Source organism: Clupea harengus, chromosome 23 (genome assembly GCF_900700415.2).
Source record: "Clupea harengus chromosome 23, Ch_v2.0.2, whole genome shotgun sequence".
Classification (NCBI taxonomy): domain Eukaryota; kingdom Metazoa; phylum Chordata; class Actinopteri; order Clupeiformes; family Clupeidae; genus Clupea; species Clupea harengus.
Window position 1 is genome coordinate 9,709,971 of NC_045174.1, and position 23,848 is coordinate 9,733,818.

At 45.3% G+C, this 23,848-nt stretch overlaps 2 protein-coding genes across 2 annotated transcripts in view; both read left to right on the forward strand.

The window, feature by feature from the left end:
* The first annotated feature begins 2 nt into the window (after window positions 1–2).
* hoxb1b (homeobox B1b) lies at window positions 3–3,273 on the forward strand. The gene is made up of 2 exons (XM_012814557.3): window positions 3–2,179; window positions 2,310–3,273. The coding sequence occupies exons 1-2, from the start codon at window positions 1,567–1,569 to the stop codon at window positions 2,648–2,650; spliced, it is 954 nt and encodes a 317-aa protein (XP_012670011.1). The 5' UTR covers window positions 3–1,566; the 3' UTR covers window positions 2,651–3,273.
* A 5,921-nt stretch (window positions 3,274–9,194) lies between these two features.
* skap1 (src kinase associated phosphoprotein 1) overlaps window positions 9,195–23,848 on the forward strand; it is a 48,223-nt gene continuing 33,569 nt past the window's right edge. The window contains exons 1-5 of the mRNA XM_012814469.3: window positions 9,195–9,459; window positions 18,463–18,557; window positions 19,364–19,469; window positions 20,550–20,575; window positions 21,435–21,551. Of these exons, the coding sequence (XP_012669923.2) occupies window positions 18,518–18,557; window positions 19,364–19,469; window positions 20,550–20,575; window positions 21,435–21,551 (289 nt within the window). The 5' untranslated portion in view covers window positions 9,195–9,459; window positions 18,463–18,517. The remainder of the gene's footprint in view (window positions 9,460–18,462; window positions 18,558–19,363; window positions 19,470–20,549; window positions 20,576–21,434; window positions 21,552–23,848) is intronic.

Below are 23,848 nucleotides of genomic sequence, written 5' to 3' on the forward strand. Positions count from 1 at the left end.
CTGCTATTTAGACGAAAGGCACTACAAAAGTAAAAAAGTAAAATAAGGCACAACAAAGGTAAAAAAGCTAACTCGGATTCAGCAATGTTCTCTAGCAAGGCTAGTTTGTTTTCTAGGATGAAAAGCCATAGGCCTAATACTTCATCAAGAGGCCCTTTTGTTCAGAGCAGGAGGAGTTTCTCAAGAACCAGATGTCACTCGGCTTTTAAAGGTTAGATTGATCACTGCCATTATTTTGCGATTTCAGTCCACAAACCTATAGAGTTTTTCAAACCAACAAGTTAAAAATAGGATATTTAGCCTCATCGAATTATTGTTTTTCTGTAAAAAATTATATATTTAGCATAAACATTCGTGTAGCCAATAGGCCTAAAAATCCATTAGTAACATAACATAACAAAATAGTCATACAGCGGGATTTGGGACAGCTTTAGACTGAATATTAAACCTAATAGACTTAGTACATGCTTCATATTAAATCAAATCTGCAAAACAGACTCAATATCAGTTAGCTGAATAGTTTACATGAATTCGACTATACCTGAGTGTAAAACTTTATTGTAAAACTTTCTTTTATATGTACATAAACTGCAAACATGGTAGCTGGCTATTGGCTATTGGCCAATTACAGGTTTTGATATCTGTCTAGATCTGTTTCCTGGGAGTTTTAATTTTTTCCCTTAATTATATTTCGAATATCGTTAGGCCCTGTATCTATTTTGAAACCGTAGTGAAAAATTACAACACAGCTACGAAGGGACAACCAATTGAATGATTAACAGCATTGTGAATGAAAAAAAGAGGCTCATGTGATTTTAGACCCCCCCCCAAAAAAATGACGGGATAGCAAATGATACATGGACAGTCTGTCAATTACTCGTGTAAAGAATCGGATAGCATTTTAGATGCATTCCAGGACAACATTTTGCCTTACTTAATCATTTCCACAGAAGATATTTGGCCAAACAGCTGTCTAAACATTTTCCAAGTAGCCATAACTCTATATTGCAGCCAAACATGACGTTAAAACTTGCAGCTGAAGTTTACAGCCAAACGAGAATTTCCATCATAGTTCATTCCAAGTGTTCTACACCTTGTAAACTAGGTCATTGTTCTCTTGACTATTTTCTCCTGTTGTCATTCATGCCCCTCCTCAAACTTTTGAGGTTTACCTGTTGGTCTAAACATTGTGTTTGAAATGGAATTGGGTATTTCAGTATTAGTGGTGGTTGTATCTCTGTTACCCTAACGATTATTATCATTACCCACACCAAAGTTATAATTATTTTACACATACGTGTGTATCAGATTGATGGACGCTTGTGACAGAAGTGTTTTGTCATGCAAATAGGAGGCGTTTGATAGACGACTGCAACGCCCAGACAAACTTCTGTAGGTATCTTCCTATTGGTTCTAAGTGGGTCACATGATGTGTCACTTAGGTGATATGAGCTTGGAAGGAACTTTTTGGAGCTTTGACGTACGGCCCAGAGGTTGTAGGGCACGGACAGAAACCATTAACGAGGATAGATAGGTTGCCATCTATTCAGCCTGAACAACGCAAGGATGAACTCGTACCTTGATTATACAATTTACAATCGCGGGACTAACGGCTTCGGTTCCAGGGTTGGATGCCACCCAATGGATCAGGGATGCATGGCCTCTTTATCTCCAGGCTCTTGCTCAACTAGTGATAGTTACAGTACCGACGGACGGCTCGTCTTAGGTGCGAACTCTGCCTCAGCGCTACATCAGCACCAAGGCACGACGTTCCCACATCACCAGCACACACCGCACCACGTAAATCTTGATCTTCAAGTGGTTTCGAGTGGAAACTCTACTTATGGCGCACAGGTTTGCCCCAACGTAGACTACGGACACCATCAGTACGTTTTGGGCCAAGAGCAGGAGCTGATGTTCTCCACATCTGGATTCTCCGTCCCAAGTATGGGAGCAAATGTTAGCTCTTACGCCCAGGCAGCCTCTGGGTCAGTGCCTAGTAGTCAGTATCAGACAGCTCGCAGTGGAGAGCAGGACCCACCGCAAGGATATAACAGCATTTACTCCAAATATTCACCTACCCAAAACAATGACAGTGATCTGAATTGCAATTCAGAACAAACTCAGTTTGGGAAGACTTTCGACTGGATGAAAGTTAAGAGAAACCCCCCCAAAACAGGTAAAGTACATCTTGTTTAACATTCAACACGTGATTTCATGCTAGAAAGCGCCAGGTGTGTTTACTTCAAGGTATCGATATGATCATTTTGAATTGGCCTTTTATTGATCTTTCTGTCTCTCTTCCACAGTTAAAGTCTCTGACTACGGAATCCAGGGACAACAGAATATCATCCGGACCAACTTTAGCACTAAGCAACTGACCGAGCTGGAGAAGGAATTTCACTTTAACAAGTACCTGACAAGAGCTCGCAGAGTGGAGGTTGCCGCCTCTTTAGATCTGAACGAAACACAGGTTAAAATCTGGTTCCAGAATAGGAGGATGAAGCAGAAAAAGCGTGAGAAAGAAAGTAGGCCCTCTGTCGCTCTCGTGAAAAGGGGATCTCTCAGCGACACAGGAAACAACACGGATAACTCGACCACTTCGTCCCCAAGTGGGTCACCAAGCTCGGACGCACCACTTATAAACTGAATAACCAAGCAAGTTACACAAGAGTATAAGGACATTTATATTATTTTTTGGATATCATAGAAGTAAAACCTTCTGACTTTTACCTTCTAAAAGTTGGGCCTATGGGAGACAAAATGGGTTTGAAGTGCATATTTGTAAGATGCAAGATGCTTTGGTGTTTGAAATTGTGGGAATGAGGCTCCCATTGAAGCTAAATACAGATTGCACACTATGTTTACATGTAATATTGTGTTGTTTACTTGGTTGTGTTCTGCACATTGTTACACTGTTTGAGGTAGCTTGGTACTGCTTGGGATGTATGCAATGCTCAGTGAGACCGTTTGCACTACATGCTGTATTTAGGTTGTGTGTGTGTGTGTGTGTGAGTGTGTGTGTGTGTGTGTGTGTGTGTGTGTGTGTGTGTGTCCATGTGCTTGTGAATTAGAAGGAGAGAGCTGGAGAGAGAGAGTCTGTGTAATCATACACATGTTCAAGTGACCAAACTGAAAATGAATTTTATGAAAAAAAAGAGACTTGTAAATAAACTGTATTATTTTTAAGACACTGTTATCTTACATTCTTTCACTCTACCCACAAAGTATGCTGCTTTGAGCATCAAGAAATGAGGCATTTCATTGAGTCAATTTTCATTCACATTAGAGGGGGGGGGGATCATTTCCATTGCTATGGGACAGTTGTGCATAGAGTTGTACCTTAATTTAAATCTACTCCGCCGCTCTGTATGGAGTGACATGTGGAATGTTGCACTGCACACTGGGTGGCTTCCTCTGACCTTTTCACCTTCGGGAGCCCCCAGGCTTTCTAAACATGTAAACACACTCATGACAGGAGAGTCTCCCACCACCTGACTAGATTTACTGTTCTCTCCCCTCTACGCTACCCTAAACTAATGTATTATAAAATAATGCATGCTGTGAAGATTCATCAAAGTAATTATACATTTGATAGCAATACTTTAATTTGAAAGTATGTTTTAAGAAAGAGTGGCGTTCTTTTTTTTGTCAATATTCTCATTGCACCCATTACAGACCTCTTAAAACATTCTTCCAATTAACATTTTTGATTGACTAATCAGTGTAGCAGCTTTATGGATCATTTATGCGAGACTTAAGACTCGTAAAAAATTACCTCAGGGTTTAAAATCATCCACAACTACTGGCCTGAAGTAGCCAAAATGCATAAACAAACAAATAAAAAAGAGAAAGGAAAAACACCTAAAAACATCATTGGTCTGTTTTCCTGGTGCCTTGTTGTGCCTTTAAAAAGTTTGCAGGGGCTTGGCAACTCAGTTTCAGCCCCCCTACCCCTGGTCCTCTGATGGACTGCTTCAATATTTACCCAGGGTGTTGGGTTTGCTCACATCTTGCCCCAACAGCCCCTGCACCGTCAGCACCCTTTCTGCTGGCCAGGTTCATCCAGAGTTCAGTCCCAAATGAATTCTCAAAAGCAAAAGATTGCTCCGCCATAGCGTAACAGGGGATTCAGTGACACAAAAGTCATCTATGGGTCCTGTATTTATGTTTTTCAAATACATCAGGTAATAATCTAATTTAAATTATTTCAAAGAAATAAATTAAAAACAAATGTTTTCGTAATGAACATGAAGTTAATTGTTCATGTCCCCATAATCACGTTGAGTTCTTACGATAGAATTGTTATTTGGGGAACCATCATTGCTGCCATCAGTATCGTAAATTAATTATTGTTCACTCATGTGTATGTTCACATAATGGCCTGTATTTGTCTCTGCAAACCCTGTGTACTAATAGTGAGAGTGTAGTCTAACCACGAGAGGTGTGGTTCTATAAGACAATATTCCACCACTTTGGGTTAACATGGCAACGAGAGAGGGCAGAGAGAATGCACCACTGTCATGGCCTCATATACAATTTCAAACCCTCTTCCCAGCCATATGGCATCAAACTCTGAGATAGGTGCCAGCACTGTCATAGATGCGAACACTGAGGGGTTTATCCCTGGGTGCGATGCCTGTCCTTTTGGAGGAGACGAGCTGAACGGAGCCCCCATGGAGCCCCTGATGAGGAGGTGTCGGGGCCCGGGGACAGAGACCTGCCTCACGGAGAGACAGATGTTTCGGCCCAGCAGAGGAGCACCAGGCATTTCACCACCCTGTCAGCATGTTGCGAAACCTCACACTGGAGAATGCAAAGCAAGCAACGGAGAGCTGAGGGAGGGAGAGGGAGAGGGAGAGGGAGAGGGAGAGGGAGAGGGATGGACACCAACCAGGTGGGTCAGATGAAAAACAGACAGACACACTGGTCAGAAAGAGGAGATAAGAGGAGAGGCAAAAAAATATGTTTAAGATTCACTTCCCACAAATTAGAGACTTGCATGCATTTATTTGTATATTTTATAACATATCAAAAATAAATAATCTAATGTAATGCTCGTAAAAACTACATTTTCTCAACTGTGTATTAGTGGCAGTGTTTGTTGCTTGAGGCAGTTCCTGCTTATGAACCTCTTGGTCCACAATTTCACACTATCAAATGAATTTTGTGGTCAACACTGAACTAGTGGCAGAGGTCATGGAACAGGTCAGCGCCTTGAGTCATCGTTTCCAAAATCTCAAACCCTCTCTTACGGTTCAGTTGAAGTCTCCCTCAGGGGCATAGATCTCAGTAATCCAGGCCTCAGATCTATTTCAGAGCTGTTTTTCCTGATCAGGTGAGTGGTGATGTGACTCCACACTTGTCTTTGTTCGTCCCCACACCATTACTGGTAGTGCAGGTAGTAGAACATTCCAGAACCGAAAAGGTGACAGTATGTGGGGGGATACCTCAAACCAGATAAGTAGGGTTTAGCATTGTAAGGGTTGCTATGATGTGTGTGCAACGAAACATGTCTGAAGCTTCCACAAACAGGGTCATTTCTTTTGTTGTAATCCTCCATCTTGAATACACCCTCTTTCCTGAGATCCCGTAGCACATCTGAAGGAAGTGCTCTGCTCCCCATGCTGGGCATAGTTGTTGCAAGGTCTTTTACAAATCAAATGCCTGGCTTGACTTCCTGGGTCTTGTTCAAGTCCCTCTGAAGCATGTCACTCTGCAGGAGGGACAGGGACTCAAAGGGACCAAAGGGGCATTGTATGCACTATTCATAGACTGAGAGGTGGGGGCATGGTGACCTGCCATTCACCCCCCAGTCACTCACACAAACACACACACACACACACACACACACACACACACACACGCGCGCACACACACACACACACACACACACACACACACACACACACACACACACACACACACACACACACACACACACAGCGCAGTGGACCTCAGATGTAAGATTCAGGTCACACTGATGGAGCCTACATCTCTATGATGGTATCTGAGGCCATCTCGTTGCCGTGAATTGGTTCCCCTTTGGCTCGCATCCACACAATGTACACAAGCCCATCCCCCTCTCCCCTCCCGAAGCCTGAGCTCAAACAAATCCCTGCTGCCTGGACTCGCCATCAGTCTGCTCCCCTATTAGCCCAGTAACTGAGAGAGACAAGTGATTGGGCTGGAGTTTACATCTTAATGCGATCCCCGGGATTGCATCCAAGACCCCTCGAGCGCACAGGCCTGATTGTTGCCAGCAAACCATCAGACAGAGATTGGCCCTGGCGTTCATGAAAAAAAATGAGGATCTCCATTCCAGTGTCAGGACGAGGAGGAGAGCGAAGAGGAGAAGGGGAGAGGAGAGATCTCACTGCGGGGAGGATCGAGGTAGCGGCTACTCCCAGGTTGCTGTGGTGAGGTGTGTGAGCCAGCGTCAGATTGACACCGCCGGCGCTCGTTTGCTTGGCTCTTTTTTTGTGTGCATAATTTATGCTCGCTGGTGTTACATGCCGCCTGGTTCGCAGGGGAGCGGTGATGGGCACCACTCGATCAGCTCCTTCGCCACGTGCCCCCGCGCAGCCAATTGTGCGTCTCCGAGGGTGACAAATGAAAGGTGACAGTTCACTTTGCCGGTGACACTGTGTCGGTCTCGCTGGCTAGCTACCCAGTCTCTCTCCACACAGGCGCACGCACACACACACACAAACACACACACACACACAAACACACACACAGCGAAGGCTGAGTGTCAGTGGAGACAGCTTCAGTTCCAGTCTCCCCTCCCCCTCTGCTCTGCTGCTCTCAGAGCTGTTCTCCCCCCCACACCTCCACCCACCGTGTTTTATATTCCAATCAGCAGGACAAGCACAGATGATGGTGTGCAGAATCGCTGGCAGTTTCACAGCCCTGATGACATCCCACTCTCCCTCTGATCATTAGGGCTGCTGTATGCTCTCTCTGGTTCTGATTCTGTCTCTCTCTTTGTCTCTTCCTTGTTCCATCGCCCGATCTATCTCCTTCTCTGTCCCTCTTTCTCTCAGCATGTCCAAGGTTTCCTTTTTCTGCTTTTTTCCCCCTTTCCTCTGTCTCTCTCTCTTTACTGTCTTTTCTCCCTGTCTCTCTCTGTCTTTTTCATTCTCCCTTCCTGCTCACACTTCCATGCAATCAGATTAACAAGAGGAAAGGTGTATTGATGGAAAACTGTCTGTTTATTACAGGGGGAACAGTGGAAAGTCTGTGTAAGAGATGATACATTTTTTTTTAAACGTCACCATGGCAACATGTCTCACAGAAGGCAGTGATGCTACTCCATGCAGATCATTTTCTCCAAATGAAACATATTTTTTTGCTGGAACATGTACTGGTCATCAGCCATTATTATGATGACCAAAAAAAGAAAGATATAAACATTACAGGAACCCGTTAAAGAGGAAATAAAAGCTTTTGAGATAATTGCTTCTTCTCTATTTTGGGCTCTAAGTGGACACATAAGAGGGGAGAACCTGTTTGTCAGCTTCATGCTATCTAAGATATATTCTTCAGGACACCCCCAACCCATTTGTGGTTTGGGCGAGGGCATGCATTTACGTCTCAGGAAATCCGTAGAACAAACGATCATGCTTTTTTTCTCCTTAGGAAACTCAAACAGCCACCACAAAGGCCCCTGAGCACCAGCTCACATATCTTGTTGGAGTTGCTCGCGAATTGTTTCTGAAGTGTTTAAGTAGGAGCGAAAATTGGAAACAAATAGGGGGTTTAGGTTCAAAAGGTCAGTGCTGCCCAGTGCATGTGGCTAGGAATGAGCCAGAGGCTTCAAGTGTGTGTGCTCTCAGGGCAGTATTGTAGTGTATTGTATTGTGATTCTGTAGGGGTCAAAAATCAATGAAAATCAAAATCAATCAAAAGTTTATCTATTAGAACTAGATTTCTTACTTGGTGATGCCCCTTTGGAATGTATGGACGCAGTTCCAGTGACCTTAAAGGTGACTGTGTGTGTATATGTGTGTTTAAGTGTGTGTGGTTGCCCACTCCCTATCCGATCAGAGACCCAGCCCTCCTGTCGGTGAGACGCAAATGAAAAGGAATGGTCAGATACCGGGAAGGAGGGGAGGAGAGGAGGGGGAGGTAGCATGTCAAAAAAAGGGAGAAGAGCCTGCTCTTCAAGATAAGACAGAAGAAAAGAAAAGAGGCTGCTCTCGGGGAGATGAGAGGGCTAGATGAAGGTGCTGGTGGTGGGAGATCATAGCAGGTTCCTCTCATCAACCCTGGCCTGTGTTTGATACTAGGCCTTTGTCGCCCTTTCAGCGGTGTATTGTTGGGCGGTGTAATCCTGGGTAGATTACAAAGGCGGTCTCCTTTCATATGCCCATGCCCAGCAGGCTGGAGGCTGGGTCTGGGGAAGGGGAGGGGGAGGGAGACAGGGTGGGGAGAGAGGCACGGGCTTCATTCCTCCCTTTTCTTACCTTCTCCAGGGGCCCTAGCTGCAGGGACAGTGAGACAGGGGTCAAAGGGCCATGTCCCCCAGTGGAATTTCAAAAAACTCTGCTTTAGGCCTTCTGCTGCTGGAGTTTTACCTTTTTAAAAGGGTATTCTCAAATTTCATGTAACATTGTCTATTGCAAGTGTTTTCTTTGTCATGTATTGCATGGACTACTGTCTGAGTGGATAAGGTGTGTAAAGCCAGCCTCTCCAAGAATTTTTTTTAATTTGAACTCATTAACAACACACTAATCAATATTTCAATAACCTCAGTTTGGGTTGTACTTTTGGTTGCAATTTAAGGCAACACACACACACACACACACACACACACAGAGAAATGCAATGTAGTGCGCCTCAGATCTGACATATGTGAAGACACAGTTGGCAAGAACAAGTAGGACAATCAAAAATAGGTCCCCCTTCTTATGTAAAGAGTAACCCCCATTGTGTAAACCACCCATTTCCTGCATGGCTAGTGCAGCACAAACAGTTGATCAGGGTCAACAGTTCAGCTTTCAACGCTCACTTCAAGTTTCGAGAAAGAGACGGACAAACAGGGAATGAAATTCTGTCGCTAATGTCTTCTGTGATAACATCTTTCCTATTGAACTGTGCAGTTTCTGGTGGATAGAGCGTAATGCCCCCTAGAGGCGCGGTTCGTTATTTAAAGCACAACCCTCATTTTCTCATTACAGCTTTGTTGATATTCGAGAGCTAGTAATATACGCCATGGTCATTACATCAAATATGTGTTTGGATTCTCGTTGGAGTGTTTTTTTTTCTGTACTGTCATGTACATTCATCGTGAAAATAGGATACATAAGGTATTATGTGTACCTCGTGTCTCATCACAGTTTGTCGGGTTGAAAAAAAGATACATGGTGACGATAGCTGCTTTCCTGGCAGAGAAAAACAACATGTCACTTTTTGTTTGTCAAAAAACATAGCCTACGGAAATTACTCTATTCGAAGGTAAGGTGCGCCAGAAACGACTGATCAACCAGACTTCACACATTGTGGAAGATGGTAGTGCAGGAGAGTACTCTCTCCATGACAGCATTAGCAGTCACATTAGCAACTATGACAGAGGAACATACCGTATACCTGATCCCTTTGAAGTTTGAAAAAACTGAACAACGTGGGCACACCAAAAGCACTCTTACACTATGCTCTTAGTTTGATGAGTGTGATATTTAGTAACACACACACTTTCGCAATTTTCTGTTGGCCTGTTCATTATCAAGTTCGGTGAACTTTTGAAGTAGGCCCACGTTGTTTACTTCATCTTTACCCAATGATAGCAAATGTAATTCTGCTTTTTAACTTAATCGGATTACAAATCACCAAACAATTTCATAATGTTAAAATGAAAGCCAAGGGAAAATTGTTGCTTAAGGTCACAGAAACTCTTGCGTGGGTAGTTTCCGACTTCATACTGACAGTACAGTGAGTGTTATTTTTTTTAATCCGTCGGGCCTTAGGTGCACTTTTCATTTGCCTGCATTTACATATCATGCAACGCTCCCTCTCTTTTGGCTAATCCAGAGATTGTACATAAATCCAACTATGTCACTGTGTATGTCAGCATAGATAGATTTTCCTACACAAAATATTCTTGTATTTTATTTGCTGTCAGGTTTTATGCTCCAACCTGAACATTGTCATCACAAGCACACTATACTTGTATAAATGGATTTTCTATGATTTCATAAAATGTATATGTAACAGGTGGAACTAACCATAGGAAAAAGTTACATTAAATGTATTATTTAATTAGTTTAGAACAATTATTTCACACTGAAACACTTCCCACCCTGCTCATGACAATACTCTAACAGACACACCTGTCCTACTCACCGGTGAGTTCGTCTAACTAAAAAAAGGCACAATAACCAGAACACAAAATACCAATGCCCCGTGCCAACATACACTGAATCCACTGTGTTAATAACTAAATTAAATGCAAAGACATACAATTACATCATTCAAACCCATAACAGAAGATCGTTTTGCACAATAAACATATTTCACAATCAAAGTCCAATGTTTTCCACATTCAGTATGATGTTCACTGCAGTTCACTGTTTTGCACGTTCAGTTCAAAATGGTCGAGCCACGGTCCTCAAAGTGTATTGAACTGTTCCCAAATCGGACATTACCGTCCCGGACACTTTGCTGCTCGTTGACAATATGGAGTCACATGTGGCAGGGTAATACTCACGCAACCACACCGTCTGTCAGTGGCGTGGGAGAGGGAGAGAGAGAGGGCAAGTGAGCTGCGGGCACATCAAGGGCTGTAGTGGCGAAACGGCTAGCTGTCCAAGTTCCCTGGCCTGGTGAAGTCTCCGACGTTGGCGACGAGCTTGTTTCTAAATGTTTAACACTTCACTAACTAGCGAGGGCATTCCGCCTCACACTACAACGTGCTATACTTTTTTGACAGCGACACCGGGTGATCTTCAGTGCTGGTGGTGTAGACTCCTTCTTCACTCCAACCGTAATTATTCCGTAACACGGACACTAACAAACTTAATACACTTAGAGCTAAACTTACAATTAACTGACTTATATTGCTGTTATTCACTCACAATAACGTGGGAGCTCTACGGGCGCCGCCATCTTCTCTCTCGTCATTCTCCGTCTGCCGCTTGTCCCGCCCCCTCCTCTCTCTCCATTAGCCAGTGCACCACCTTTCCAGGCACTGATTGGCTGAACCTACGGCCAAGTTCTGTGGTGCTATATGTTGTGGAACTTATGATTGACGTCCCAACGTAATCGCAGGGGCGGCATACAGAAATATGTCCACACTCTGGGTGTACCCCTACATTCCCCCCTTTCAAACCCTGCCACATCACAGACCTCTCCACAAGTTGGGGTCCCTTGGTAGTCCATGAGAGTCCAAGAGTCCATGCTCTCGTTTTTTTTTTTACAACAATAACAGAAGTACACACATAACTTTCAGCATATAAACACAACTTCAACATCACACACATTACATGAAATCATTACCCATACACAAAACATTTGAACACTCATTTGGGTACAAAATCTTTAAACCTGCTAGGGAGCTGACCTCTGGTGCTTCTCTGGGGTCTGGCGGGCCTCTGAATAGCCTCACTATCATCCCCAGATATATCTGCTTCGTCTGACTGTACGCCTCCATGTGACCTGCCCTCCCCAGTGCTTGGAATCCCACCCTGTTCGCTCTGCCTACTCCTAACTTCCTCCCCATCAGTGTCAGCGGTGTCGTCTTGGGAGCTATGATGGGAGTATGTATTGCAAGCGTGTCGTGTGTGGGGATAGCTACGGGGAATACACACTAAGTCATAGGCATCAGACTCTGAATCATGGGATGTGGGTCTACGCTCTCGTGTGGGGTTGGCTGGTATAGGGGTCTCAAAGACACAGGGTTTCATTTGATCCCTATGTACCACCTTGGTAGGGCCACCAGCCTCAGGCTTGACAGTATACACAGGCATGTCTGGATGGTTCTGTGCGATGACAAGATAGGGGTCTGGTTCCCACTTGTCCTGGATCTTATTCCTGCCACGTGGTTTATGGTTCCTCAGCAGAACTCTGTCTCCAGGCCGGATAAGTGCGCCACGTGCCCGCCGATCATACAGCCTTTTGCGTCGCTTGGAGGCATCTTGCGTCGCTGCCCTTGCTGCATCCGCCGCCATCTTCAGTCTCTGATGATGATTTAACACCCAATCATCCAGATTCTCTGCCACACTGTCGTCGAAATCCATTCCCCCAAGAATATCTCTGGGCAGTCGCGCGTCTCTTCCAAAAAGCAAATAAAACGGAGAGTAACCTGTAGATGAATGAACGTGGCTATTGTAGGCCATCACCAATTCAGGCAAGTGCTCCTTCCAGTTTCTCTTCTTGTTAGCTGGGAGAGACCGCAGCATGTCGTGCATAGTGCGATTGAATCTTTCGCACTGAGCGTTTCCCTGCGGATGGTAGGGCGTTGTTCTGCTTTTGGCAATGCCATATATATGACACAACTCCTTTATCACGCCAGCCTCGAAATTGCGACCTTGGTCGCTATGAAGTCGGGCGGGGCACCCATAGCAGGCGAACCAATGTTTGACTAGAGCGGCGGCTGTGGTCCGAGCTGTCTGGTCTTTGGTGGGCACGGCCACGGTAAATCGTGTGAACATATCCGTGAGGACTAGGACGTTTTCATATCCACCAGCAGATGGCTCTAGCAAGGTGTAGTCCATGGCCAGGACCTCTAACGGGACCGTAACATTGCTGCAGACCATTGAGGCCTGTGTCTTCGGGAATACGTCTTTAGCTAGGATGCACCTTTTGCACTTCTGCACCCATACCTGGACGTCCCTGGACATTGAAGACCAATAGTAGCCCCTCTTCAACTTGGCCAAAGTACCCTTCACACTAAAGTGACCACCATGGTCATGGTGAGACTCATAAATGGGTTGCTGTAGCGACGTGGGCACCATCAGCTGACAGATTTTCACCCCGTCACGTGGATCTTGCAGGTCTCTGACCAGCACCCCCTGTTGGATTCTCAAACGTTCCCACTGTCCACACACTTTCCGCTGTGACAAGCTCATGCCTTGCAACTGTTGCTTGTTAGGCCTCATACCCATCTTCACAGCTTCCAGTACGGGTCCCAGATCCTGGTCCTTCATCTGGAGTTCCCGGACCTCTTCCCAACTATAACCACAAACTCTGGTTCTTCGGGCGGCCTGCACAACCTGGACCTTTCCTGCTTCCTTCAACTGGTCTTTACGGGCCGGCCACAAGCTAGCTCTCACTTCGTCTTCTCTGATCACCAGGAAGTCTTTACCAGTGTCTTCGGTCTCTGGTTCGATGGTCACAGGTAGGCGGGATAGCACATCTGCGTTCTGGTTAGACTTCCCTGGCTTATAGTGGACCTCGAAGTTGAATTCTGCTAACTGGGCCACCCACCTCTGTTCAACAGCCCCGAGGTTAGCGGTCTCCAAATGCCGGAGAGGGTTATGATCCGTGACAACGGTGAATTTCGCATACATTAGCAAGTCGCGGAACTTCTCTGTGACGGCCCATTTCAGCGCGAGGAGCTCTAATTTAAATGCGCTATAATTCTTATCATTCCTCTCCGAACCCCGTAGGCCCCGACTTGCATATGCTATCACCCGCTCAATGCCATCCTGGCGTTGGCTTAGCACGGCTCCAAGCCCCTGGCGACTTCCATCAGTTGTGACTATGAAAGGAATTCGGTAGTCGGGGTAAGCAAGCACGGGAGGAGAAATCAAACAAGCTCTAAGCTTATCAAAAGCTATTTGACATGCTTCGCTCCATGAGAAAGACTGCTGCTGCGCTCGATTGTCCCCTTTTTTAAAGGTACCCATCAGGGCATGTAAGGGCCTAGCCACTTGTGCGAACTGGGGGACGAAGCGGCGGTAATAGGACATGAACCCTACCACCTGTCTCACATCTCTAACAGAACGGGGAGTGGGCCAATTCTCTAGGACACTGACTTTCTCCATGTCTACCTGGACCCCTGCTGCTGACACAACGTGCCCAAGGAACTTAACCTCTGGTCTAAGGAGGAAACACTTCTTCGGATTCAACTTGAGGCCATGGTTCCGGAGACGCCTAAACACCAAATCCAACCTTTCCAGGTGGCTGGTGAAGTCCTTGGAGAATACTAACACATCGTCTAAGTAGACAAGCAGAACATCGAAAGCTAAATCGCCCAGGACTGATTCCATGAGGCGTTGAAAGCTTGCTGGGGCATTGCACAGCCCAAAAGGCATACGAGTCCACTGGAACAGTCCAAAAGGCGTCGTCACTGCTGTCTTCTCCTGGTCTTTCTCCTCAACTGCTACTTGGAAATAACCTGAAGTAAGATCTAGCGAAGAAAATAAGCGTGCCTGGCCCAAAGCATCCAGGGATTCTTCCACCCTAGGGAGTGGATATGCATCTCTATGGGTCACACTATTTAACTTCCGATAGTCACAGCAGAACCGGACTGACCCGTCTTTTTTCATAACAATGACTGCCGGGGAAGCCCATGGGCTGCAACTCTCTTTCAAGATGCCTTGAGCTACAAGGTCTTGCACATGGCGCTTAACCTCTTGGAACACATGAGGTGGAATCCTACGGTGTCGTTGTTTGATGGGATGGGCATCACCCGTTGGGACTCTGTGTGTTACTGTGGTAGTGTACCCATAATCTCCATCCCCTTGGGAGAACACGTCACGATGTTTCTGGAGAAGCTGGTTCAATTCACAAATTTCAGGGGGTGAGAGCCCCTGTACGTTAGCCTGGACGGGAACAGCCAGAGATTCAGGCCATCCTCTGTCACGAGCAAACCGCACCCTCTAAAGCTTGGACATGAACTTCTCCGTTGGTTTCTTCAAACATCAGGGTGTCCTTGGGTAGTACTTTCTGTGGCTTACTCAACTCTGCTACTCTCGACCTGGGGGGCAGCATAACAGGTTCGTCTCGTGTGTTGAGCAGCCTAACAGACACTTTTCCCTCTACTGCATGAGTCAGCACATTGGCAACTAACAGTCCATGAGGCATGCTGCTGGTTGGCGAAGCCTCAACTAGTACCTGACAGTGCATTTTTGGAGGGACCCTGCAGCGACCCTCAATGACTACTTCGCTGCGTGGAGGCACCATAACTGCTTGACGGCCAGCCACTCTGACATAACCCATCTGACCCCTAGGGCCCACATATTGCTCTTCCTTTGCCATCTTTACGAAGACACGGCGTAGGCTCCCCACCCCAGCCGACTGCTTGTGTCTATTCATCGTCTGGACCCCTTGCATATCATTAAACAGGCTGCGCAGATCAGCAAGGACATTCATCCCCAGTATTCCTGGAACTTCGCCAGGCCCCTTTCCACTGGTTGCATCGTCCCGCAGCACAAACACGCATTTTCCAGTCAGCCTCTTTCCGAAGCATTCAACATCAGTGTAGAGGCACCCGAGGACAGGGATGTCCAGCCCATTTGCGGCCGTTAGCTTTACCCATTTGGCTGGAGATAGCACCTTCCCCGTGAAGTGTTTCTTGAAATGGCCTTCAGACATTGTGGTGACCTCAGAGCCAGTGTCCAGCAAACAGCATGTTTTCACACCATCTATAATGACATCGACTGTGAAACAGTTGCCAAAGGCGCCCATGGGTGTGGCCCTGTGCTCGGTCACAGGTACGGATGTGGGCGTGATGGGGCCTACTCTAGCTGTACTGACTGTTCCTTCTGCCTGACCGTCATGGTCTTCACTGGTCACATCAGACACGAAAGCAGTTGCCTGACGCCGCCTTCCCTGACCTTTTCTACACTCCCGACTTATGTGTCCAGGTTCCCCACAGTTGTAGCAAATCAATTGCCCAGTCTCATCTCTCTGAGGAAGTCTTTGCTGCCTACCCTTGGCGGTGTTTCGCATTTCAGACCCCTGTACCACTCTGTAGAGCTCTTCTTGTCTTGCAGCTAATTTCTGGATGGATTCATGTAACGCCTGTAAAGACAAGGCTGGAGGTGTCTCTTCTGTAACTACACTGCTAACAGCACCACGAGTGTGGCTTTTGTCACGAGTGGCTTGAGAGGTCTCCTCTTCCTCTGACCAATCAATGGCAGCCTGCATCAGCAAATTAAATATCTGTGTTGGCTGCTCTTTTGCCTGTCTTTTCATTTCCCTTCTAAGGTTATCATCTCTGAGACCTAGCACAAACTGTTCTTTTAGCATGGAGTCAGGGTCAGAGATGCACTTGGAATCACGACGCTTCAAACGGCGAAGTTTCTCTTGAAGGTCATATCCATATGCCCGTATCCTCTCACCTGCCATTTGTTTTCTATCATAGAATTCCCTTAGCCTGATGCCCACTGGGGCCTTGTCTCCATATACCTCTCTCAGAATCTTGAGAACATTAGCAATGTCAGTCGTTTCATCTTCAACCATCAATTTCAACGTTACTTTTGCCTCCCCCTTTAAATGTTGCTTGACTAATTCAACTTTGTCTTCGTCTGGGATTTTGCATACTACAAAGTGTGATTTAAGTGCTGCAATCCATTCCTCAATACACATCTCACCTTGACTTTGAGAGCCGCTGAAGTCTGGGCATTTCCTGTCCCTTTGTATGAATACTGTGGTTGGGGTTTTCTGCTCTATGACCTGCTTTGCCAACGCCAGCGCCTCCCTCTGGTCACTTCTAGCCTGCTCCAGTAGAACCATCTGTTCCTTCACGTGTGTTGACTGCTCTGCAAATTTCTGTTGCAGCTCTTCAAATTGCTCCTTCAACACATCCATGATTACTTAGCCTGAGGACTGAGACCCTACCAAGGAATGGCACTGACTAATGACTACACAGGACTGGGATTAACAGAGGGGGTTGTGTAACTAGGTATGTATCCTGTTCGCGGACGCCAATATGTAACAGGTGGAACTAACCATAGGAAAAAGTTACATTAAATGTATTATTTAATTAGTTTAGAACAATTATTTCACACTGAAACACTTCCCACCCTGCTCATGACAATACTCTAACAGACACACCTGTCCTACTCACCGGTGAGTTCGTCTAACTAAAAAAAGGCACAATAACCAGAACACAAAATACCAATGCCCCGTGCCAACATACACTGAATCCACTGTGTTAATAACTAAATTAAATGCAAAGACATACAATTACATCATTCAAACCCATAACAGAAGATCGTTTTGCACAATAAACATATTTCACAATCAAAGTCCAATGTTTTCCACATTCAGTATGATGTTCACTGCAGTTCACTGTTTTGCACGTTCAGTTCAAATGGTCGAGCCACGGTCCTCAAAGTGTATTGAACTGTTCCCAAATCGGACATTACCGTCCCGGACACTTTGCTGCTCGTTGACAATATGGAGTCACATGTGGCAGGGTAATACTCACGCAACCACACCGTCTGTCAGTGGCGTGGGAGAGGGAGAGAGAGAGGGCAAGTGAGCTGCGGGCACATCAAGGGCTGTAGTGGCGAAACGGCTAGCTGTCCAAGTTCCCTGGCCTGGTGAAGTCTCCGACGTTGGCGACGAGCTTGTTTCTAAATGTTTAACACTTCACTAACTAGCGAGGGCATTCCGCCTCACACTACAACGTGCTATACTTTTTTGACAGCGACACCGGGTGATCTTCAGTGCTGGTGGTGTAGACTCCTTCTTCACTCCAACCGTAATTATTCCGTAACACGGACACTAACAAACTTAATACACTTAGAGCTAAACTTACAATTAACTGACTTATATTGCTGTTATTCACTCACAATAACGTGGGAGCTCTACGGGCGCCGCCATCTTCTCTCTCGTCATTCTCCGTCTGCCGCTTGTCCCGCCCCCTCCTCTCTCTCCATTAGCCAGTGCACCACCTTTCCAGGCACTGATTGGCTGAACCTACGGCCAAGTTCTGTGGTGCTATATGTTGTGGAACTTATGATTGACGTCCCAACGTAATCGCAGGGGCGGCATACAGAAATATGTCCACACTCTGGGTGTACCCCTACATATTGAAGACAGATATAAGCAACACATAGCAAAACTCAGTTCACCGATATGTTGTACCCACATATAACGCATATTTGTTATTTTGAAAATGTTGGCTGATTATGAATTAATTAATTTGAAGTTGGTTATTGCTTTGTAATACATACATATAATAATAACATTCAAATGTAATGCAGTTTACAATGAGCTTTTATATACTAATCACATGTAATGACAGACTTCTGCTTGCGTAGTGAACCACTGTTAAAGCACACTTCCTTTTCATGTGTCCTTTGTTCTCTCTCACTCTCGCCCTGTGCATCAGTGTGTGTGTATGTGTGTGTGTGTGTGTGTGGGTACGTGTGTGTGCCACTCAGATCATGTTACCGGTTACAGTTTGCTTATATCAGCTGTGAAAAGGTGTAGCAAAGGTATACAATTCAGTGACAGAGATCTTGCGTGTGTATCAGGTCATCATTTCAACACCTCAAAAACTTGCAGATTTTCAAAGACAGAACTTTCTCGGAGCTGCCACTTCCTCTGAAAAGGAAGAGGAATGGGGACCCTCTCAGATGATGTCAGAAGACTTTTGGAAGGTAGTAAGACTACCAGTCATATGCACTTATTGAAAAGTTATCCTTTTGAAAACAATTTTTATATTGAATCTTCATATTAGATACACTTTTTGTTTGTATGTGAATATCTTTGCTTGATTGGTTATGTAACAGTAGACATTGAAGATTTATTGTCATTCCTCATACAGGTTGACAATGTTCAGAAAATATTTGTATAGCTTCGGCCAAGCAGTGATTAATGTTTGACATCTAGGACCAGGTCTTAGACTGAATCCTGTTGTGCCCTCAACAGATGAATAATGTTTCTGATATCCGTTTCTAATTTCTGTGTAGTGCGATTGAATTGCCTTTGGTTGATCTCTGAGTGGAACTGACAGTACATTCTTAATCTTTGTATTTGTATTGATAAGCTGCCTAGTATATCTGTACTTATTTTTCTGCCATTTGAGAACACAAAAGGAAAGGTTTTTTTTACCACTTGGAATACCGACCAAAGACTGTTATCTGATTTTGAAGTATAAAGAAGTACCTGTAGAACTGGAATACCATCTACAGAATTTGCATTGGCAGGGTCACATAACTTGATCCTCTGACAAGTATTTGCATGGATCACAACACTGATGTGCAGTGCGATTGATTAAAGCCCTGTATTAGATATGTTAGGTTGTAGACATACGTATTTACCCATAAAACATTGGTAGTTTTCTAACTGTTTTTCATCAAAGGAGGCAATTGAATCAATTGATCTTTTTTCCATTTTTTATTTTAACAACTTGGAGGGACCATGTGGTTGATGGTTGCTGACTGCAATGTTGTCCTTTTCTCAGATTGTGAGTTGTTCGTGTCCAACATTCTGCATGATGAAAACCTCAGTAGACATGCCAGCGAGACTCGACAGATACTCCTGAAGAACTTTCGTGTGATCCACACCAGGTAGGCCTGTGTATATATCAGGTGTATATATCAGAGACATCCTGCCACCTATGTATTACATGGATATGCAACATGGCTTGCCGCCATCTTTATTTTACAGTTATCTTGTACTCTGCATCCTTTTAGAGTCAGGATGCAGGATTTTAGAGTCATATCCCTTTAAAAATAAAATTACTCATCATCTAAGGGCTCATCACCAGGAAATGGCGAATAAGAGGAAGAACCTGATGTCAGAATAGACATGCCTTATTGTGATGCAGTACAGGCATGATATAATATACGCCAATGAAAAAGGAAAGACTCGAAAACAGATAAGTGCTGAAAATCCATAGTTGCTTCTCTTCCAACACTGCAGATGGAAAGAGGGTGAATGCACAGGCTTGTTCTTCTCAGGGGAAGTGTTTGCGAGCTGACACAAAAGCACACAGGAAGTTCTAGGAGGTGCTAGCGTCTTCATCTGGTGGGATTGCACACAAACGTTTTGACCCAAATACCAGCTAGGTATCTGGCGGTGTGGTTTTGTGGGTTGAGAGGCGGAAACTGTGCTTCGAGTGTGCTAGCAGTTTGAAGGCTGCTGTCTTGTAGTACTTCTCTGCCTGCAAGATCTTTGCATTTTATCAGCTAGACATCAACTACATTAGAATTTTACTTTAAGTAGTATTTACTGGGAATCAACAAATAAAATGTATTAACCAAGCATTTGTCAAGTCACAAATATAGAAACTACTAACGCATGTTATGGGCATTGTTCAAAAATAAAGAACAAAATTCAAAATAGAATAACAGTAAGTTAAAATATCTTATATTCTGAGTTTGTGATTCACACCAAAAATGATGTGGATGCACTTTAACCCCATCGCTTGTTTCAGGGGTCCATGCTAATCTCTCAAATGTATTGCCAAGATATAAACAGGGGCCTGTTGGGTAGCACCAGTAAGATGGCAGTAATCTGCCATCCTGTTTCATGTCTTGCCTGTGGGTTAGTGGTTCAGCTCCTGGGCCATCATGCTGTCACTTGGTTATGCACTGTGAGTGGGTTATGAATGTAATTTGAATGTACTGTATTTTTTTTTGTTGCAGAAATCCACAGGAATTTCCTTTTAGATGTAAGTAAATTCATTTTTAGTTCATTTTTATGACTACTTGCCAAGTTGACATGTCTGTGCGTGTGCGTGTGCGTGTGCGTGTGCGTGTGCGTGTGTGTGTGTTTGTGTGTGTGTGTGAGAGTGTGTGTGCTTGTGTGTGTGTGTGTGTTTGTGTATATGTCTCTCTCTCTCTTGACTGGCTTTCTCTCAGCTCATCTGGCAGTCTCAGCAAGACATTTCTCCTGATGTTGGTCAAGTTTGTTTATCAGGTCGAGTGTTATTCATCTCTCCTTATCACGCTCTCCAGATAAGACATGACTAATGGAGAAGACATGACTCTATCTTAAACTGACATCAAGACTTTGTCACTGATTTAGAAAACGGCTGGGCTCTGCGGGCTATAGGCTATGCTATATTTATGTGACAACTGCCAATGAATTCTCCTGTGAAACAAATGAGTCTAAATTTCCAGCAGAGTATGGGTGGAATGGATCCCTCTCTGCTGGCAGTTTAACCCAGGTCGAATGGCATTTCACTTCCTGTATGCATGCTATTAAATCCACTCCTGTGGTGTGTTCTGCCAGCAATTTCTATGTGCATGTGTGTGCCTGTGTGTGTGTATTTGTTTGTGAGCATTTGTGTGTATGTCTGTTAGTGTGTGTGTGTGAGTATTTGTGTGTTCTATGTGCATGTGTGTGTCTGTGTGTGTGTATTTGTTTGTGAGCATTTGTGTGTATGTCTGTTAGTGTGTGTGTGTGTGTGTGTGTGTGTATTTGTTTGTGAACATTTGTGTGTATGTGTGTTAGTGTGTGTGTGTGTGTGTGTGTGTGTGTGTGTGTGTGTGTGTGCTAGATGCTGACTCCTTTGTTATGTCCCACAGCGGAGCCCAGACATGAGGATAGCTCCGATGACAATCACAGCTCCAGCCAGGGGCGCTCCGCTCACTCAGACGACCTCTCCGTGGCCTCCGACTACCAGGAGGAGGGAGCCCTGGAGTGTGAGTAAAAAGCATTGTGTAGGAGTGTGTGTGGTGTGTGTGTGTGTGTGTGTGCTTGGGTGTGTGTTCATAAATGCGTGGAGTGTGTCCCTACGTGTATGAGTGCTATGGGTGTATTTGCTTGTTTGTATGTTTTGTGCTGTGTCTCTTTAAGATAGTAAAACCTTTGGTGTCTTATTGCTTTGGGAGAACGTGGTTAATTTGAAAAGGGAGATGAAGTTCTTTTACAGACGTGCTGGGGGAAACATCACGCTGGAGGAGTCTAGATACAGATCGCCCCCTAGTGGTTTCCCACGGTGCTGTCAGCAGACAGTGTGGCCGAGGAGAGAATGGGGAAAAGGGGCTGTGTATGGAAAGGGCCAGGAGAGAAAAGGGAGGAAGAGCTCCCTCTAGTGGTTGGTGCAAACACATCTGGGAGGCTTTAGTACTTGCTCTCCTTTATGGTCGGAGGTGCAGGGACCATCCTGTGTGGGAGATCACCTGGTTATTTAGCTCACTGTTTGTCTTTTTATATCTTTGTGCGTCAGAATGAATAACAACGCACACATTATTTTGAGTATGGGTTCATAATTTATACTGTATGAATGTAGAGTGAAAGACTGTATAGAGGATATACTGGACACATATAGAAGGAGAAAGAGAGAAAGAGAGAAAGAGAGAGAGAGAGGGGTATTTTTTCCAGGCAGTGTAAAGGCCATGATGAATGTGTGTTTCTGCTGGTGTGTGTGTGTGTGTGTGTGTGTGTGTGCGCGTGTGTGTGTGTGTGTGTGTGTGTGTGTGTGTGTGTGTTTCTGCTGGTGTGGTCACGTTTCTGTCTGCACGGTGGGCCGGGGTACGGCGGCAGGCTGGTTTCTATCACTCAGCTTTGGGGAGCGGGTACGCCGTGGAGCTGTAGCTCCAGGCCAGGGGGCCATGACTGATGATCCCTCCGCTCCTCTGCCCTCCCAGCTGGGATGGAAATACAACCCTGTACCTGAGGGCCCGCGTCTGGCTCTTCCCTGGGCCGATCTGTCATCTGATGGAGCAGAGCCCTTGGAGCAACGAGAAGGAGAGGGCATTTTAAAACAGCACAAACATGCTGCCTCAATGCATCATGGGAATGTGCTATGTGTGTCCCCCCCTCCCTCCACCCCCTTCCGCCACACTCTAATACAGCCCGGGTATTCCTCCCATTCTCTCTGTGTCACTCTGTCTGTCTCTCTGTCGCACTCTCTCACTCTTACTGCGCAATGATGAGGGGCTAACTGGAGTTCAGAGTTCATCTGGTGTTCACCCCTTGGGAAATGACGTGTTCGAAACCTTCAACAGTTCTCAATTTCAAAAGTATATAATGGCACGGATGCGTGGGTGTTTAAGATTTGGATTTTTCAATCTGTATTATACATATTTTGCATATTTTGTCTACGTGCAAGTATGTACATATTAGTTTCCATAGGTCCACTGGGTTCCGACATACCACTGACAAAGCCATTGTTTCTATGCTGGTCCTGCTAGACGTCACGCTAATTAGCTTGCATGCTGCAGTAATCCACTGAAGACTGCACTGTTCCCAAACGCCACTCAATACATGGTCAGCCATGACCCCCTCAACCCCTTCATGCTCCCCCCCTTGTATATATCTGTTAGAGGTACATTCGTGGCACAAGGGTAAGGGTAGGTCAATGATGTCCCTCTGATTTCTTTTAATGTGCCCCCCCTCAGCAAAAGTTACGCTTTAGTTGAGGCGGCTGGAGTCGTTCAGGGGGGTTAGCATCTGTTGAATGAAAATGTGCCGTTCTTTCAATAAAGATAATGACTGTCGGGAGCAAGTGCAGTTCAGGGTTCACTTTAGGTTCACCCGATCGGAACCTCCAATCACATCGCCCCGTCTCTTCTGTATTATCCAGGGAAAAAAAAGACCTTGGTGTAATGTGTGCAACAGGAACAAATATGGCATCTGAAATAAAGCACATATTACTCTTACATAAATTCTGAATGCTTCGCTGCCCCGTTTACATGCTCTCGCTAGATCATGCTGGGAATACAAGTCCGACAGCAGTGTTTTTTTTTTTTTGCCCAGTTCGATCATATCATTCGGTGGGTATTTTTCCTGCCCCCCTTGAGATTGAGGTCAGCAGTAAAAGTGAGGTAAGGGTGTGACTACACAGTGACACTCCTTCACCTGATGTCCCCGGGACAAGAGGATCTGAGGGTAAACACAGTTCAAGGGTTCAACCAGAGCTCCTCTCCTACAAAACATGTCTGCCATTTCATGGCAAGTGTGGGTGGATGCAGACTTCCTCTGTCTTTCTTTCTCT

Coding starts and splice junctions, on each gene's coding strand:
- hoxb1b (XM_012814557.3), top strand. CDS start 1,567: ATGAACTCGTACCTTGATTATACAATTTACAATCGCGGGACTAACGGC. Junction 2,180..2,309: donor GAGAAACCCCCCCAAAACAG/GTAAAGTACATC, acceptor TCTCTTCCACAG/TTAAAGTCTCTGACTACGGA.